The sequence below is a fragment of the Loxodonta africana genome, chromosome 22 (genome assembly GCF_030014295.1).
Source record: "Loxodonta africana isolate mLoxAfr1 chromosome 22, mLoxAfr1.hap2, whole genome shotgun sequence".
NCBI classification, from domain to species: Eukaryota; Metazoa; Chordata; class Mammalia; order Proboscidea; family Elephantidae; genus Loxodonta; species Loxodonta africana.
The window spans coordinates 25,949,509-25,968,576 of record NC_087363.1 but is presented as its reverse complement, the minus strand read 5'-3'; the positions used below and the strand labels follow the sequence as shown (position 1 = coordinate 25,968,576).

General features: G+C 51.8%; 1 protein-coding gene across 7 annotated transcripts in view; it reads right to left on the bottom strand.

The window, feature by feature from the left end:
* Positions 1-19,068, bottom strand: part of CCDC12 (coiled-coil domain containing 12) — a 64,808-nt gene that overhangs the window by 26,938 nt on the left and 18,802 nt on the right. For all 7 annotated transcript variants that reach the window (XM_010589859.3, XM_064274656.1, XM_064274659.1 and 4 more), the window contains one exon: positions 7,817-7,884. In XM_010589859.3, the coding sequence (XP_010588161.1) occupies positions 7,817-7,884 (68 nt within the window). The remainder of the gene's footprint in view (positions 1-7,816; positions 7,885-19,068) is intronic.

Below are 19,068 nucleotides of genomic sequence, written 5' to 3'. Positions count from 1 at the left end.
GCGCTTCTGGGGGTGGGAACACATCTTTCCTTCCCACAGGGCCTGCGTAGGGGACCTGCTGTGAGCCAGCTCCCACCGAATGGGAATTTGGTTGTATGGGTTAGGATTTATCTTGAAGAGTGTAATAAAAAATCTTCAAAGGGATTCAGACCTGTAGATTCAATACAATTCTTATTAAAATCCCAGCAAGCTTTTTTATAGATATCAACAAGCTGATTCTAAAATTTATAAGGAAAGACAAAGGAACTAGAATAGAACAGTCGAAGGATCCGAAAAGGATCTCCCTGGGCAGCTAGCCAGGAGCATGGGCAGGGAAGCTGGTGACTCCCCAGGACAGCTGATGAGGGGCGAGGTCCTGGGGCTCCACAGCTCCATTTCCTCAGCCACAAACTCTGGCCCTGCAGCGAATCCAGTTAGGGAACTGAATCTGCAAAATGATACCACTGACCTTAATTCCCAATAACCATCGAGAGTACCTAAGTGAACTCAACCAAAACCAAACCCACTGCTGATGAATCGATTCTAACTCATGGCTACCTTATAACCCAGTGCCGTCGAGTCGATTCCGTCTCATAGCGACCCTATAGGACAGGGTAGAATTACCCCACCGTTTCCAAGGAGTGCCTGGCAGATTCGAACTGCCGACCCTTTGGTTGGCAGCCATAGCGCTTAACCACTACACTACCAGGGTTTCCAGAGCTACCCTATAAGGACAGAATAAAACTGCCCCAAAGTGTTTCCAAGGGGTGGCTGATGGCTTCGAACTGTTGACCGTTTGATTAGCAGCTGAACTCTTAACCACTGCACCACAGGGGCTCCGGCAAAACAATGCCACTGACCTTAATTCCTCAAAACCATCTCAAGTACCAAGTAAATGAAATTCTACAAAGTGGTTCCTAATCATTAATTTCTTGGTTACATATGCTAATTTCTGCTTGCACCTATCCACCTGGCTGTTTTCCCAACTACTGCCCTATGTGCAAAGTTAGCCCATGTCTTATGTAAAAGCTAACTCTGCCTTTTCAAGGTCACTTGGGAGGGCCTCAAAGTGTCTTCCACTAAGAGTCCCAGTGCTGGCTGGGAAAACAGTGATGGCATTTGCTCCTCTTTTGAGGTGAAAGTAGTTTTTACTTTTCTCCTCATCATTCAGTTGAAGATACTGAGGTTCACAGAGGCCATACAACTTGCCCAGGGTCAGAGTTAGTAACTGACAGGGCCTGGCCTCAAACCAAGAGCTGCTTCCAAATTCTGTGCTCGCTCTCTTCTGCCTACTTCTTACAAATTTGGTGCCTGCTGTGGAATCAATAATCGCCTCGACATGTGTCATTTCCCGAAGTCCTGTCAGCTGTACAAGAAAGACCACGATGAGCAAGCTAATACCAATCAATAGAACTGGCCAGCTGCCAAGTATCTGTGCAGAACCTACAAGACTGCCAGACTCTGAGTGACTTGGAGGATGTCTGGGGCAGGTGGGTCCGGCTCCCTGTCACCCAATATGGGCACACAGGAAGCCAAGGCGTTCACAGATGGCAGGCCCCTGGGGTCGTCCAGTGGTTAGGCTGGGGGAATTCAGAGCTGGGTAGCAGTGTGGGACGGAATGGCCCAGGAAGAACTCCAGGGTAGGGGGTAAGAGGGGAACCTGGGGCAGGAGGTGGGAGGGGAGTACCTCCCAAACTCCCTGTGGGGGCTGGACTGAGGAAGCACCAGGGACCAGTCAGCCTTGCCTGCCAAGGCAGGACCCAGGTCTCAAATACAGATCTGTGCAACTCCCTCCAAGTAACCCTGGCACCACGAGGGTGTCAGGCTGAGAGGGCTCCCGGTGACACTGTAGAAAGCCCAGGTTGGGGTTTACAGGTGGAGCACGGGGGAGTGAAGTCCGTCCATACCTCTCCAACAAGGGCTCACACCTGCACTTTCACATTGCAAGTTCATGCCTCTGGGCTTTCACTTCCCAGGTAATACCCTTCAGGACGCCAGACCCAGCTCAAGAGGCATGTACTCCACGAGACCTTGGCTGGAGGCAGCCCAGAGTGAACACTGAGGAGTAGACACACCAGAAGGGCTGGTACCTACAGGCTTCCCGCCTGGCACCTGGGCTCAACTCAGACTGACCTGGACTGAAGTGGCTGTCCCACCAGGACCTCCAGAGGCCCCTGTGGTGTTCTCAACTCCCCGAAGCTGAGGAGGCCAAGATGCTCACAGGAAACTGGCCTCAGAGGTTATCGCTTCCCCCACCGTGGCACTGAGAGGTCAATCCTTTCCCCCCAGTGGTGAGGGGGCCATGGCAGGGCCTAGCAAACCCCTAGAATATCCTCCCAAACCATAAGCATCCTCCTGGGAGTTCTTTCCAGATTTGGGGTACAGATGAGGAGAACGGCCCCTCTTCCTGGGACGGACAGACTGTTGCATCCATCTCTTCCTGGGAAGCCCATGCCCAAGCCCCAAACTCTGCAGTCTGGGGTTAAGTCTACACAGGTCTGGCCCCTTGTTACAGGGATCAAGGCTCTGACCTGCCCTTCCTGAAGAACCCAGGAAGCCCTTTGCTCTAAATTTGTTAAAGTCAGAGAGTCCACTTTTGCTTGGGGGCTACAAAGGTAGGCAAAACTCCAAGCCAAAGCTGGACTTCCTATGAGCATCTTGGCTTCTTTGGCTTCGGGGAGGTCTCTGAGAACACCACAGGGGGCTCTGAAGGTGCTGGTGGGACAGCCCTGCCAGGTAAGGGATGCTCAGAAAAGTCCACCCAACTGTGTCCTGCACAGCACATCCTGCCAGGTGAATGCCGTGCCATGGAACGAGTGCAGAGGAGGATGCAGAGGGACTGTGATACTTCCTGAGCCCTCGGCCACCCGAGCACAGCCTTCCTGGACCCTCTACCAGCTGCTCGGTAGCCCTCACAGCTGAATGCACACTAGAGTCCCCTGGGGATCGCTGAAAAGAATTCCAATGCAGGGCCCCTGCCCAGGCCACCCAATGCCATTCCTCTGGGGTGGGCCCCGCACAGGCACTTACTACAAACTCCTCAGGAGCCAGGCAAGGAGCCCCAACTGAGAGTGCCTGGAGGGGCAGGCCCTCCCTGAGCCAACTGAATCCCCACAGCATGTAGGACAGGGCGAGTCTACTGGGCACATCCCAGGTACTCAGTAAGGGGAAAAGGAGGCAGAGATAAAAAAGCAACAGAAAAGCAGGGCTGGGAATCACCTTGTCTTTCTATTCATTACTCCATCCTCACTGTACAAATAGCTGGTGTGTGGGGACACAGCAGTGAACAAGGCCCCATGCTCACAGAAGCACCATTCTACTAGGGAAGACAAAAAAAATATACATAGGGAGAAAAGTGCCAGAGTCCTAGGTACCTCTGCAGACAATTACAACAGGGTGATGTGATGAGAACAACTGGAGCTACTTGGTGAACTGGACAACAAAGGCCTCTTCGAAGCTGACTTTTAAGCTCTGATCTGAAAAAGTCTCTGAAGACGACCCACTTGTGCCAAGCTGAGGGAAGAGCAGCCCAGCTAGGGCAAAGCCCCCAAGGCTGGAACTACTTTTGAGTATTCAAGGAAGGAAAAGGGCAGTGCAACCGGTACGTGGTGGGAGGTGGAAGAGAGGTGAGGTGGGTGGAGGTCACATTGCTCAGGCTTCGTGAAGAGTATAGGGAGTGTGAATTACGTTCCAAGGGCAATGGGAAGTGGCAGACATATCAATGTTTAATAAGTGTCCTCAGGCTTCTGTGTGGGGTGAGGCCAAAGCAGGAAGCTCAGCAAGGAGGTGACCAGTGAGCCAGGACAGATGAGGGGGCTTGCACCAAGATGCTGTAGCAGAGGAAGTGAGGAGTGGTCAACACTGGATTTGCTGATGATCAGAGGTACAGCATAAGGAAACAGAGGAACCAGAGGCAGCTCCAAGGTGTCTGTCCCACAAGGGGTCTGTCCCAAGCAGCTGGAAAGATGGGGCTGTCATCAGCTGAGGTGGGGAAGGGTGGGGGTAGAGTGGGTAAACCCTGGTCATGCCTGATAGGTTAAGATGGGAATGGCCTAAGAGGCCCACTAGTTCTACCCTCCTACTTTATTGGAGAGGACATGAAATGAGTGCCGAGAAGGGGGAGGGGCTTATTTGAGCCATACATCTGGTCCGTGGCCAAGCTCCATCCTTTCCTGGGTCCTCCCTCCATGGCCCTCCTCTCATTGCTACTTCTCTCAGCCTACACTCTCTCTGGGGCTTTGAAGACAGGACAGGACTTGAAGAGATGAAGAGGAAAGGGGGTGAGAGCAGGATACCATGCTCTCAGAGAGGAGGAATGGTCTTTCCACACCAATAAGAGAGGGAGAGGGCCCAACAGCATGCCGCTTCAGAGTGGCACAGTCTGAGTGACACCCAGGTCTCAGGGGTGCAGTGGCAAGGAGAGGGAGGTCATGCAGCCATGGGTGTTGGGGAACCCTGAGGCTGGAGCACTGGCAAGGACCTTGCCTGTGTACTGGGGTCATCAGGACACCAGCAGAGCTTGGGGTGGAGAGAAAGGCTGGTTCTCCGCAAGCCGTAAGCTCCTCAAGGCCACGACCACGACTGGGCCCTTCAAGATGCCATCACCATTCAGGCATGAGGTGATGCACACAGAAGGTATGCTATCAAGGCTCACATATTGAAGCACCTGTCCAAAGTCTCTAGAGGGATAGTCTAGAAGCCAAGCTCCCAATTACCAGGATAGACCCGCTCCCCGGCATTCCACCGCCTCAGAAAAAGTCTGACTAGAGAAAAGCGGAAGAATATGACGTGATGAAGCAGAACCCAGTTCAGTGTTCAACACGTTTGGTCTCTGGCCCACTGTGAGCAAAATACATGAGGCCCTGCACCTGCCCAGCTCAGTGGGCTCCGGGTGAAAGCTGAGGGTGGGGGTGGGGGTGGGGGTAGGGGTGGGTGGGCAGGGCCTCAGGCTGGGGTCTCAGTGGCATCTCACATGGCAAAGCTGCTTATCCAGAGCTCACTGAAAGGAACATGGAGTTGTGTGCATCCCCTTCACTTCCTTTTGTACCCTGTTTCTATTATGAAACATCTCAGGCACAGAGAAAAGTCCAGAAAGCAACATAACACATGTACTAAACTCCCAGGAGTTAACTAAAGCAACATTTTGCCATACGTGAGACAGGTCTGTCCTTCCCTCTCTTTTTTCTTTTAAAGAAATCACACATCAAAGGCAGTTAAAGCCCTTCCCTGAGCCTCTCTCCTCCCTGCTTCCCCAGAGGCCAGTGCTAATCTGGGGCTGGTGTTAATCCCCACGCACATGTGTACGCTTCTGCTGCTTTCATGTTCTTCCTTATGCCTGACGTCTTATCACACACTTGCTTATTTCTTTACGGTCTGTCTGCCTCTTGAGACTGTCAGCTCTATGAAGGCAGGGACTGTGTTTTGTTCACTGTTGCCTCCCAGGGGCCTAAATGGTGCCCTATACAGAGCAGAGAACCAATAAAGTTAGCCCTTGTTGACTGAAAAACACACATCTTTTTTTTTAAATAATTTTTATTGTGCTTTAAGTGAAAGTTTACAAATCAAGTCAGTCTCTCACACAAAAACCCATATACACCTTGCTACACACTCCCAATTACTCTCCCCCGTAATGAAACAGCCCGCTCTCTCTCTCCACTCTCTTTTCGTGTCCATTTCACCAGCTTCTAACCCCCTCCACCCTCTCATCGCCCCTCCAGGCTGGAGATGCCAACATAGTCTCAAGTGTCCACCTGATCCAAGAAGCTCACTCCTCACCAGCATCCCTCTCCAACCCATTGTCCAGTCCAATCCATGTCTGAAGAGTTGGCTTCAGGAATGGTTCCTGTCCTGGGCCAACAGGAGGTCTGGGGGCCATGACCACCAGGGTTCTTCCAGTCTCAGTCAGACCATTAAGTCTGGTCTTATGAGAATTTGGGGTCTGCATCGCACTGCTCTCCTGCTCCCTCAGCGTTTCTCAAAACACACATTTTTTTTTGAAGTGCTTATAAATTTGATATAGTCTCTGCCTTAAGCCTGTTTTCCCCCCGCTAAGCACCACATTTGAGATTCAGTCACATGGTTTAATCTTCCAGTCTCCTACTGTATGATCCACGCACCTGCTAACCAACGACCCTTCTCTTCCTCCCAAGGAGGAGAAGGATCAAAGAAGGGGCCATTCAGCAAATGGAAGACAGCCTGGAAATTAAAGCCCGGGGCTCTGGCCAGTGACTGGGAACGTAAGAAAAAAACAGAAAAAACCAAAGGGTCTAAGCAGTAACCACAGAATGGGAAAAACTACAGGCACCCACCCCAAAATCACCCAAGTCTGGGGTCACCTGGCGAAAGAGCAACTACCTACCTCCATCTCTGTCACCAGTAAGGGCTCCTAAAGTACTGTGCAGCTCAGCCCGGTGCTGGGAGGGTCTGCGAGGGCCCTGGCACCTCCAGCCTCTCAGCACAGAGCTGTTACCATCTCTGAGCCTAAGTGAGGTGGCAAGGCCCCCATAGGGCTGCTCTGAGGATGGCGCGAAAGCACTTTGTAAACTGTGACGTTCCACACACACATGGACTTGAAAAAAACCTCATCTAGTTTGAGATTGGCTCCTCATTCAAAAGGCAAAGAAGGACCTGCACTTGGGGAAGACTCCACTTACCCCGCTGAAGGCTATGCAGTTAGGAAGGCCTACTCCAGCACTGTGACCCATATTCCTCTGTGAAGCACTCCCTCCCCTCTGGCTGCAGCTCCTCAGAGTACAGCCCACCAAGGATAGACTTTCTCAGGGGATCAGGATCTACTCCTTCAAGCAAGCACGTGCCTGCACAGGCCCAGTGCCCGAAAGAAACTGCTCAGGGCAAAAGAAATCAAGGCCACCTGTCTTTAAAGACACATCTGATCCCAGGCAGAGATCTCCAGCTACCCTTGTGGCCCTAGCTCAGGACGGACGTAAGAGGAGCGGGGAGAGGCTCCTGGAAGCTTTCAGCATGGAAGTACTAGTCAAACATGAATGTTCTATCTGGCACGCAAAGATCACAGCACAGCCTCTCCCCATCCCCACACTGGTTTTGCAAACGTTTTCCAATCATTTTCAATACAAAGTCACATCCAAAGTCCTGAGGGGGTTCTAGTCCTCAAGGCTAGCAGGGGAGACTGCATGCATAAGCCCCAAGGGAGGAATGCCCAAGCCCCTTGCAGATGCTGTGTTTTGGAAACTTAAGCTGACTCAGCCAGATGACAGCATTTGGCAAAATAAGATAATCCTCTAAATGAACAACTGTTGGGAGTAAAGTGAGGGTGGTGAGGAGAGCAGAGACAGAGAAAGAAGAGGGAGCCTTAGAACTGAGGTCTACACGAAGACCTACATGTTAAAGGGGAAGAAGAAACAAAGGAATTCCAGGCTGCGAGTCGTGAACAGATGACACTGCTCAGGAAATGCTGAGAGGCTGGGGCGGCAGGGTGATGGGACCAGAGGAAGCTGGATGAGGCTGGAATGCTCGGGCAGGGCCTTCCTTACATACCCAGGAAACAATCTGGACCTGATTTTGAAGGCACTGTAGAACCACACCACAAAAGTGTTTGAGAAGAGTAGCAAGACATGAAGTGAGGATTAGAACAAATAGGTGGCCAAGTGAGAGAGGCAAGAGGGGAAAAGGATACAGGGAAGGCTCCAACAGTGAGAAGCTGAGATCTTTAGGTTTGAACAGGCAGCTGTGGGGTGAAGAGGAAGGGCCAGGTGGAGACCCTGAATGCAGAGATGGGAGGACTCAGAGACTAGCAGGTATAGGAGGGGCGGGCTTAGCAGCCAGAGCGCCGCACACTCATTCACACATCAGGACTTACCTGTGCTTCTCGCCTTCCTCCTCCTCTTCTCTGAGCTGCTTGGTCTTTGGCTCCCCATCTTCCTTGTCCTGCAAAGGAAGAAGGGAAATCAGCCGCTCAGATGAGTGCTCCTTCATTAATTAGGCTCTGGGGGCTAACGAAGAACAGTACATCTTAGGAGCCAGACATCCTAGCAAGGCCCACCTTGGTGTTCCTGCCTCCATGCAGGGCACGTGACTGCTATATCCGATGGGCACTACACTGGAGCCTCATTCCCCACCCCTCCCTGCCCTGGCAGAATTTAAAAAACCCACCCCAGCCCCAGGCACATGGTGGCCCTCAGAGAACGTCAGTGGGAGCTAGTCTGTGCCATGGAAGGCCCATACTGGCAGGTCACTAGCCAGGGCTGCCTGCTGAGCTGAGAGATTGGGGAAAACAGGCACCAGCAAGCAGTGCAGGACGAGAGCTCAGACCTTCTGGCTCTCTCCCAGGCCAAAGGCCTCTCTGGGAAACATCTATTTGGTTCCATTTAGGGGTAACATAACTGAAACTGGGGCAGGGTTGTAACAAGACTCACTGCCTGGGCCTGTGAGGTGTTTCTGGGGCATGGGAAAGGAAAATCACTTTCAAGTTTGTATGGGAAGAATTTCTTCTGAACCTGGTTCTCCCCACCTCAGCCCCCACCCCACCTCTTTTTAAGTCCAGAGATGCCATGATCATCCCGACCTTGACAGAATACGCTTATTCTCCAGTCCCAGTGAGGGCTGCAACGGAAAGAAACGCTCATGCTGCTTCCAGCCGTAGCAAAAAATTCGTTCCTGGGCTTTCTCCCATACTACACAATTACTGCTGTTTGATCGTACCCACCCTGTGGACAAAGTGACACCAAGAGCATGTGCAAACGTGTGTGCGTGCTCAATGCGTGGAAACACACCTCGGGTCGGCGCGTGCCCCCAGCACATCAAGAGTCGGGCTGAGTGGCTACAGCACAGAGACCTGCTGTGGATGTCTCAGCCAGGCTGACCCTCCAGAGATGCTTGCTGCATACTTCATTCCTGGTGATGACCTGCCACCCGCTCTCTCATGCTGCAGTGTTCTGAGACATTTGGAAGCTCCTTCCATTGGGTGCCTGCTGTGATGGATCTAAGGAGGAGCTGGAGTGTATAACTACCTGGCCTACCTCTCCTAGAAGTCTGTTTATGCCACCGACAACTGCCTCCTGGGAGCAGCATTTGCTTTATGACCGCCTGCCAGTATTCACCATGAATGCAGACCCTGCACCGAACGGCTGGAGGCCTGGCCCAGAGAAAGGGTTTCACCATGTGAGCAGGTCAGATGTACCCTCGATCCCTCAGCACTGGTCAGCTCCATCTCACAGAGGAGAGGCAGCAGAAACAAAATAACCAAGTGCAGCAGCTCTGAGAGGTCAACGGGGTTGTGGGGGCACAGGGGAGAGGAGAGAGGGACGAGAGGGACTTCCCGCTGAAGGGCTGGCAGAATCTGGGTGTTACAGGATGGGGAGACAGGAGTAGGAAGGGTGTTCCCAGTGTGAAGCACAGCTTGAGCCAGGCAGGCTGGGGTCTGAAGAACACAGGTGTTTGGAGTAGCAGGCTGGATGAAAGAGAATATGGGGTAAGGCCGTCAGGGCAGGTGGGGGCCAATCATAGAAGGCTCTGGCCAGTGCTCTGAGGCACAGGGAGCTAGCGGAGAGACTGGAGAGCTGCTGGGCCAAGGACCAGAACTTGCTGACCTCCATCAGGCAGGGCAGGTCCAGGAGCAGAGAGGCATACAACTGGTGATGGCCAGAGAAGGAAGGGAGAGCAGAATACCACTCTTACAGGAGAAATAAGCTAGGGTTAAACCGCTCCCAGGGCTCCACCCTTCCCCGACTAATGCTACCAGTGAAGCAAGCCAGAAGTCTGGACATTCACATAAAAAGTTCCCTCCCAAATGCCAGCCAGGAGACCCAATGCTGGCCAGAGATGTCTGGCTCAGGGAAGGGGGTGGGAGAGCAGAAAGGGGCAGCTTGCCCAGAACAGGCCCCCACTCCCACAGGACGGCTTCTTGCCCAGGGGCTCTGCTAACCTGGACCTTGTAACAGAAGAGCAAGGGAACAGCTGGGAGGAACAGGAATTGCCTCTGGGAGCAAGTGCTTTGCAAATACCATGCCCCTTCCCAGCCCTTGAACAAGGTCAAGCTCAGTTGCTGCTGCTGCCATGGCCACCACCACGCCTCCACCCTTCTGGAGTCCCAGAGACACTTAAGTGCCTCGGCAAAGGCCAAGTTATTCATTAATAAATGAGAAAACACCCAACTATCTAAATAAGATCTTAAAAAAAATGCCCCGCAGTCTGGTGGGTGGGGAGCAGCATTAGCTATGCAGACAGCATGAGATTAAGGATGACCCCAGCCTTGGATGCTGTGCAAACAGTAAACCCAGTGCCATCGAGTCGATTCCGACTCACAGCGACCCTATAGGACAGAGTAGAACTGCCCCATAGAGTTTCCAAGGAGCACCTGGCACATTCGAACTGCCCACCCTTTGGTTAGCAGCCGTAGCACTTAACCACTACAAACAGCACGGGCTCAGGAAAAGAAAGTTATATGACTGCAGCGTGAGGGTATGTGGCATACCCCAGTATTCTCATCACACAGGGAATCAAAGACAGGCTAATGAGCATTCATCAGAAGGAAGCAGCTGTTGGGTGACCCTGGCCTAGATCTCAAGGTGGGAAGTGGGATGGAGGAAGAAGGCACAAACCAGCCCCGTGGCCCAACCCAGCCTGAGAGACAAAAAACCTCAGAACCGGGGGCTGGCAGGCTCTCTGCATACCAGGCCCTCAGGTCAACCCCCAGGGAGACCTGGGAGATGTCAGTTGGTGAAATGAGATTTGTCAAGGTGGGGGGGGGGGGGGCTGCAGGTCTGGATCACGGGCCTCCTGGTCCTTACCTGTGTGGCTGCCAAGGAGACAAGAAATAGCATATCCAGAGTGGCACTGAGTTTCTAGAACCAGCTCTGATCACAGCCATCTTTCTGCACTCCCCACACAGCTCAGATCTGGTGCTAAGGCCTGGTGGAGACATCCAGCAGGAGCTCAGGAAAGCCCTGGGTGTACCATGCCCCCAGAGAATCTAGAGACACTTTGCCTAGCCTGAGACCCTGAGATCAGTCTCACTGCCTAACCCCTCCCTACACACGTACCTTTCTCCCTCCTTCCCAGCACCCACTCTCATCACTTTCTCCTCTCCTCTACCCTCCCAAGGCCCTACCACAACTGAGCCCCCTCCACCCCTCTACTCTGGAGAATGCAGCTGCCTCCTGCCAGGCACTTTTTCCCCTCTTTCTCCAACTCACCTCCCTTAAGTCCCCCTCCACCTTATCCATCCACATTGCTGGCTGTCCCTCTGCTCAAAGCTCTCACTGGCTTCCCCCAGCCCCAGGACAACACTCAGCCTCCTCAACACCCCTCCTCTCCAGAGGTCACTCTCCCAAGGCCCCAGCACCCACCCTATATCCCAGTTCACAATGGCCCCTACCTGGACACCTTGACACCGGACCCTCTGTCTCAAATCCTGAAATATCCACTCTGATAACTCCCATGAAAACCCACTCTCTGGCCAGTCCTGGAGGCCCAGCTCAGACAACGCCTTGTTGAGGGAGCCTTCTGAGATCCCCAAGCAACAGGCCCTCTGGCTCCTCTGGGCCCAGCGCACAAGAGGGTCTGACCCTAAACCCAGGAAACAGGCCTGCAGCTATTCCTGTTCACATCCAGGACTTACTAACCCCTCTCCAGGTCCCCCTTGGTGGGGGGTGTCTCCTGGAGGTTCTCAAGGCCTACCCCAGAGCTTGGACTAGACAACCTTCCTCAACTCTTGGCCAATTTAACTACTACTCTCTCCACCAACTCCAGAAAAGTCACTCTCAGAAATGCTGGTGGTTGGGGGGGGTGGGCAGGAGACATGGCCTATATTGGGTCCCTCATATTTCTGACCTCAGCCTGTCTCTACATTTAGGCCTTGCCCCTGCCCTCACCTCTTCCAGGGCCTGCAAGAAGGGGCCTATCTGGCAGGACTTCAGGGGGTCTCAAAGACCCCTGTACAAAACAGAGGCCGACCAACCTATTTCCTAATTTTTGAAAGCCTTTCACCAGGGACAAAACTTTTACAAATAAAATTAGCATTGTACAGGATTTCTTCCGCAAATTTTTCACTAGACTTCACCAAAGCCTTAAGTTTTCTCTGTGGGAAGGTTACAGATACAGGGCTATTTAGATTTACTATTTCCTGAGTCAGCATTATTAATTTGTATCTTTCAAGGAATATCAATTTCTTGTAAATTATTTAATTTATTGGCATAAAATTGTTTACAATATCCCCTTGCTATCCTTTTAATGTCTATAAGGTCTGTAGAGGTGTCCACTGATACTGGTAATTTGTGTCTTCTCTATCAGGCTAGCTAGAAGCTCTGGTGGGGCAATGCTTGAGCGTTCAGCTGCTAACTGAAAGATTGGTGGTTCAAACCCACCCAGTGGCTCCGTGGGACAAAAGACCTGGCAATCTGTTCCCATACAGATTAAAACCAAAAAACCAAACCCAATGGCATTGAGCCAATTATGACTTTATAGGACAAAGTAAAACTGCCCCATAGGGTTTCCAAGGCTATAATCTTTTACGGAAGCCAACTGCCACATCTTTCTCCCAAAGAGTGGCTGGTAGGTTTGAACCACCAACCTTTGGGTTAGCAACCAAGTGCTTAACCACTACACTACCTGGGCTCCCCTCCCAAGTTGGAACTGACTTGACGGCACACAGCAACACAACGGAAGCTTATCAGTTTTGGGACATGTGTCCACCTCATCTCAGATTTGTATTTCAATGATGGGTTTGCTCCTCAGTCACCTCACCAGATTTCAGTTTCTGAAATGAGCCCTCACTAGTTGAGTAAGCCCTGGCTCTAGATGGCACACAAAGGGGGCATCAATCCATGTTTGCCATCTGAATGTAGGACTGCTACTGGAACCTCAATCAACAACCAGAAATGCTGATGAGAGGGAGGGAGAAAGGAGGCTGCTGCAAGTCCTCCTGCTACCTTTTTTCACCCAGGTTAAGTTCATAGTTCCTCTTCCCTTAAACTCATTCTGGTCCTCTTTGGGTGCTGGGTCTGCACTGGGCACAGGGGTAAAGGAAACAAGAACTCTGCCTTCAAGGACCTCAAGTCTACCCAAAGGGGCAGACTTAGAAAATGTAACTCTGTGCCATGAGTGGTGAGGAAAGCTTTATTAAATGTTTTGTGTACTTGGGGGACTAGCAAGGGATAGGTGTGATCATGGAGGAAGGTAACTCTTAAACTCAATTCTAAATGCCCAATGGGGGGTTACCAGGTGGCTAGAGAAGGCAGGACATTCTAGATAACAGTAACTGCTTGGCAAAGACATGACAACACAGCAAGGGAACCGTCAAGACCTGCAGAGCAGACTTACATGACTGAAGGAGGTAAGGAGGAAAGGTGGCTGGCAAAGCCTTCTTCCAGTGCTGTGGGAGGGGTGACCCTTAGGTGAGGGCCAACACCCTGAGAGGGTACTCTGGCAGTCTAGAAGATGAATCATGGGAGGAGAGGGGGAGACCAGAAGCCAGGTGAGATGCTCCACTCCCAGCTTGGACCTGTCCCAGCCTGTTGGTGTTTGTATGTGTTTAGGAGGGTGGTTACAGTTAAAGTGAAGGCTGGGAACTGTCACTGGGGCAGCTGTGCTGAAGCAAGAGTGCTTGAGTTGAGGGGCCAAGGAACAAGTCCTTCCCCTGTCCTAAGACTTGCCAAGTACTTCAGCTTTTAGGAGCTGTTGCCAGGGGCTCTACCTTCCAGAAGAGAATGAAGAGGACAGGAACAGGTTAAGAGAGAGACATTTCAACTTCTGATCTAGGTTCCTCCCACCTTTAGGCTGTACTGAGGCAGCCAGAGACCCAACAGGAACTTACAGGTGCACAGCCACTTTGCAATGCCTAGGTGAACTGCCTCATTAGCTCTGCATGTGCTGGTATATTATCCATGGGAAACAGCCCTTCTGTTTACAATTAAGAGAAAATAAGTCCCCCAAAACCCAGTCCTCTAAAAAGAGTTGAAATTGGCCAGATTTGAGCCTTTCCAGTTCTGATATGGGCCCAGAGTGGGGAAAATCAAAGAGAGATGGGCACGTAGTGTCTGAGGGCCTCACCACTCACGGCGCAGAGGTACGTTTTCTAAGTGACCTCTCGGAAAAGGAAGAGGTTGACAATGTTGAGGACAAATGTGGCAGGTTTCACAATTTCACCCAGTTGCCTGTCTTCAGAGCCAGGGCAGCCCCACGCTGGGGTGGAGGGACTTCCTGTCGGGTGCGGCTATGGCGGGAGCCGTGCTCCAAGGGCACTTAGGGGGTAGGGCAGTCACCAGAGTCTGACTCACCCTAAAGATACAGTGATAAGCCCTGAGTTGAAGGCCACTGATCTTGGGACCAGAAACTGCTTGGCTCTCTACCGTCCAGAGACTTGGGGCAAGACGGGGGAAGGAGGGGATGTCTGCCTCCTGGGCAAGCAGTAATCCCATCACGCTATAGTGCTCCTCACTCTGGGCCCCCAGCACTCAATTTGCATCTAGGACTACCTGGCCCATGGGTCTGCTCTGCCTGCCCACCAGTCTATGAGTAACCAGAGGGCAGAGGCTTGTATCCAGTTTCCGTACTACAGGCCTGACGCTGGCTACAATAGGTACAGCAGTGGCACAGCATGTGGGCTCTGGGTCAGAACCAGACAGGAAATACCAGCTTCACTTCCCTGGCTGTGTGACCTGGGGCAAGTTATTTGACCTATCCGGACTGGTTTCCTTACCTATGAAAACAATGACAATCACCAAGGCATTATCACAAGACTGAAATGACAGTGGAGAAAGGAAAATAGCTTGCAGCCTGGTTGGACAAGGCGGCAGACCCTGAAGGGCAGGGAAGGAAGGGAAGGGCTCAAGAAGCCAGCAGGGCCACAGGCCCAGACTGCTTGTGTCAGCAGAGGCCATGCTAAGCTTTCACTTTCACACTTCCCATGGATATTCAAGGGCAGTGTTGTTATAATGCCTGCTTCAGAAAGACATCAGAAGACGTGTCAGTCTGTGCAGGGCCAACAGACCTGCTGCTTCCCTAACCAAAGCTTCGTCAAAAGTTAGGCTCAGAGAGGTCGGCAGGAGAGCGTGGGGACTAACATCCGAGAGGCTGGACTAGCTAAGAGTCACTGCTCTCCTGTGGGTGCAGGCACTTCCCAAAGGCTTTAGAACAGAGAAAGAACAATGTACGGGAGCCGGAGGCTGGGAGAACAGTAAGGAAGCTGGAGACAAGGGCTGGAGATAAGAGCCAGAACTGGGTCAGTGGCAGTGGGCTAGGACAGGCGGATGCCCGAATGCTTCAGGGAAACAGGGAGGAGTCAGAAACGACTGAGGCTCTGGCTGTGACTCACTGGGAGAATGAAGGCGCCTTTGACAGAAAAAGTGGGCCGCACTGAGGGCACGAAGAGAAAGGTGCAGCACTTTCTGCAGACTAGGGTTGAGGCCTGAAGCCTGGCAAAGGCCAGTAAAGACAAAGGGGCCAGTCCACGTCAAGGTGCCTCAATGACAAAGGTGCCCTCGGCAGTGGGAAAAAGGGCCCGTTATCGATACCCCATCTCGAGGCCCAGGCAACAGCATGCAGAGCCAGGCTCCTTGCAGGCCCAGCATGGCCTTGCCCTAGATGGCCACTATCATCTTGTGTATGTCAGAGAAGTGTGGGAAGCTGGCCCCAAGCCAAGCCTGGCTCTGTCCTTGCCACAGTTCAACTGGAAAACCAGCCCTGCTCAGAGGAGGCAGCAAATAACTTCTCCCACAGATTTTTATTTATTAGTCAACAAATACTGACCAGCTTTTTTGTGCTAAGTATTCTACTCTGGGTACTGAGGATAAAAAAGAACAAGTAAGCATAACAATTAAAAACAAAACAAAACAAAAAAACAAGCAGGAACCCAGTGTTCACAGACCAGGGTTGGATTCCAGAGGTCCATGACCATAGACACACACATGCCTGTGCGAAGGTACATTTTTCTGGATGAGAATCCATGTATTTTCAGATTCTCAAAGGGGTAGCGACCCAGAGAAGATTAAAGCTATTGGGGACGGGGGAAGAAAGAGTACCAACAGCAAGGGGTAGGGGTTCTCTAAGGGACACGGACGGGGGAAGAAAGAGTACCAACAGCAAGGGGTAGGGGTTCTCTAAGGGACACATCAGGTGTCTGGAGAGGCTCTCTGAAGGAGGCTCCCCCGTCCTGCATCTTAAGGGACAAGTGGGAGCAGGGGTAGGAGTAGGGAGAAGGCCAGCACAAGCTTGAGCCCTTCCCACTGCCCTGGGGCTTTGCTGCCATGGCCAAAGCAGGAAAGAACCCCTTGGAAGAACCGCAAAGGGCAGTGCAAAGATCGGTCCCGCCCCCTTCTCCGCATGCAGCCAGCCTGGACCAGTTCCTCTGGGCAGCCAGGCACTGCTCCAAACTCCTGCCTGGACCCTCTGTGTAGGAGGTGCTGTGGTCTGGAGTAAACCCCAGGCAACAGGACTCCCCTGCTTAACAGCAGGGGATACCGGGCAAACAGCAGGACCTCTGAGGGAGGCTCTGCTTCCTCCCCCTTAAGGTGGGGCTGGTTCTACTTCGGCAGGGGTGTCTGAAGATTAAATGGGTCCACGACATCTGCCAAGGAGCCGTATTGGTCGAGGTTGCCAGGACCCAAATGGCAGAGCCTGCAGATATACTGGGTGCTCCAAGTCTGGCCATCCATCAGTGATGGGCCTGGCTTGAGTCCTGGCTCTTGCTGCATCCCTTCTGGGAAACCAGATGTTCCCTCTGTTCTTACCACCCACCCTGATCCAAGAAAGGAGCCAGCCATCTGAGTGCTGGGGAACACAACAGACTTAACTGGCACCCAGAACGCAGGGTTCAGACTCATACCTGGAAATGGGAAGGTCATTCCTGCTGGGCTAACCAGAAGAGAAACTGATCTGCCCCTGATGTCTGAAAAATGTAGTAACATGTGAAATGAAATCCAATATCCTTTTCTGATAGTGCTTTTTGGTTTTTCTTGCCAAGTCTCTGAGGATGAGAAATTTAATTTTTTTAAATGAGGCTCAAATTAAGAATGACCTATCAAAGGAGAATGAAGAACACCAAGGACACAAGGTAATTACGAGCCCAAGAGTCAGAAAGGGCCACATAAACCAGAGACCACATCAGCCTGAGACCAGAGGAGCTAGATGGTGCCCCACTATAACCGATGACTGCCCTGACAGGGAATGCAACAGAGAACCCCTCAGGGAGCAGAAGAGCAGTGGGATGCAGACCCCAAATTCTCATAAAAAGACCAGACTTAATGATCTGACTGAGACTAGAAGCACCCCGGTGGTCATGGCCCCCAGACCTTCTGTCGGCCCAGGACAGGAACCATTCCCAAAGCCAACTCTTCAGACAGGGATTGGACTGGACAATGGGTTGGAGAGGGATGCTGATGAGGAGTGAGCTTCTTGGATCAGGTGGACACTTGAGACTACGTCAGCATCTCCTCCCTGGAGGAGAGATGAGAAGGCAGAGGGGGTTAGAAGCTGGAGAAATGGACACAAAGAGAGTGGAGGGAGGGAGCGGGCTGTCTCATTAGGGAGAGCAATTGGGAGTATGCAGCAAGGTGTATATAAGTTTTTGTGTGAGCGATTGACTTGATTTGTAAACTTTCACTTAAAGCACAATAAAAAAAAAAAAAAAAAAGAAGAATGACCTGTCTGAGGCCCAGGCTGGAAGAACAGGCCCCACGTCTGTGAGGCTTGCCCAAAGAACCTTAATTCTGCACCCAACACGAAACTCCATGGCAGCTGAACGCCAGTGGGGGGTTTCAGCACTTTCCCTGGCTGTGCCAGCGAAGTTCCGCCCGCTTGAAGCAGAAGACATTCTTCCCAGGTCCTCTCATGTTAACTGTCCCAGACACTCGATTTTACCTGGATGTGCCCATAAGGGTTTTTGTCATTTGCCTTCCTCTCCCTGGACCCAAGTGGTATTCATCTCTGTTCTCCTACATTTCCTGCAATAATAGCTGTCATTTTTATTGAGTGATAACAATATGCCAGACAATTAATTCTAAATTTTATTCAATTAATCCCTAAACTCTTAATAAGGTCAGCACTACTTTCTCCTTTCACAGATAAGAAAAATGGAGGCCCAGTGTAATTAGGGTCCTGTGTCACACTGCTCAAACTTGCCAGGACCCAAATGGTGGAGTGGGCCTCCAATGTGGGCCATTTCCCTCCAGCACCCTGCCCTTTAGTCCAGCCCCTCTTGGGCCCCTACCTCACACGCATGGGTGCTTTCACTGGTGTCTAACGGTACCTCAGCGTCTCTTCCTGGTGCTCTATCAGACAAAACAATCAAACCACCCGGACGCCCAGGTGTGGACACTTCTGGGACAGGAATTCCAATCCTGGAAAAGCATCATAAGGAGATAAAAGAATGATACACATAGCTGTGTTTCTCTTGATTGAGACCTGGAAATATGACGGGAGTCTGGGAGGCACGGGCAGGCATGCCAGCTGCTCATGTGACTGGCCACTGCACCATCATTAAAATGGCGACCTGACAGGCAGCACCGTGAAACAGAACACACACAGGACTGCGTCCCACACTACATAACCACGATCGCAACCACTGAAACACTATGTACAAACAGCGAGAGGCCTCACGGGTACACACAACGCTACTGGGGGTGCTATTTTTTCCATTTCCTTTCATTCTGTTATCAAAATGATTTAATAATAAACAAAAGTGACAGAGGAACCCAGCTGCCTGTGGCTCACTGTCTTGACTATACTCATGCCCCATACAGAATCTCCTGACCTTTACCTGGCTCACCCGGCCAGCAGGAAAGCATGGCTGGCACCCAGGCTCCAGCTAAGGGGCACTCAGACATGCCAGACACTGATGATCTTTCTCAAGTTAAAACAAAAGAACCAGCTCTGCTGGGGCATGAGAGGGGGAGGGTAGATTGGGGCCTACACACCCTAGCACCCCTCTGCAGTCTGAGACTGAGCAGAGCAGCAAAACCAGCAGCCACATGCAGGCCAACGTCCCTTAAATCAGGACAAACGTCTCCATTATTCATGGCCAGAAATTTCAGTTAAGAAAATAACTGACGGTGAACAATGAGGTTACCTCCCTACCCTCTCACCCTGCCCCACCATTTCCCTTTTTTGGGAGGAGGA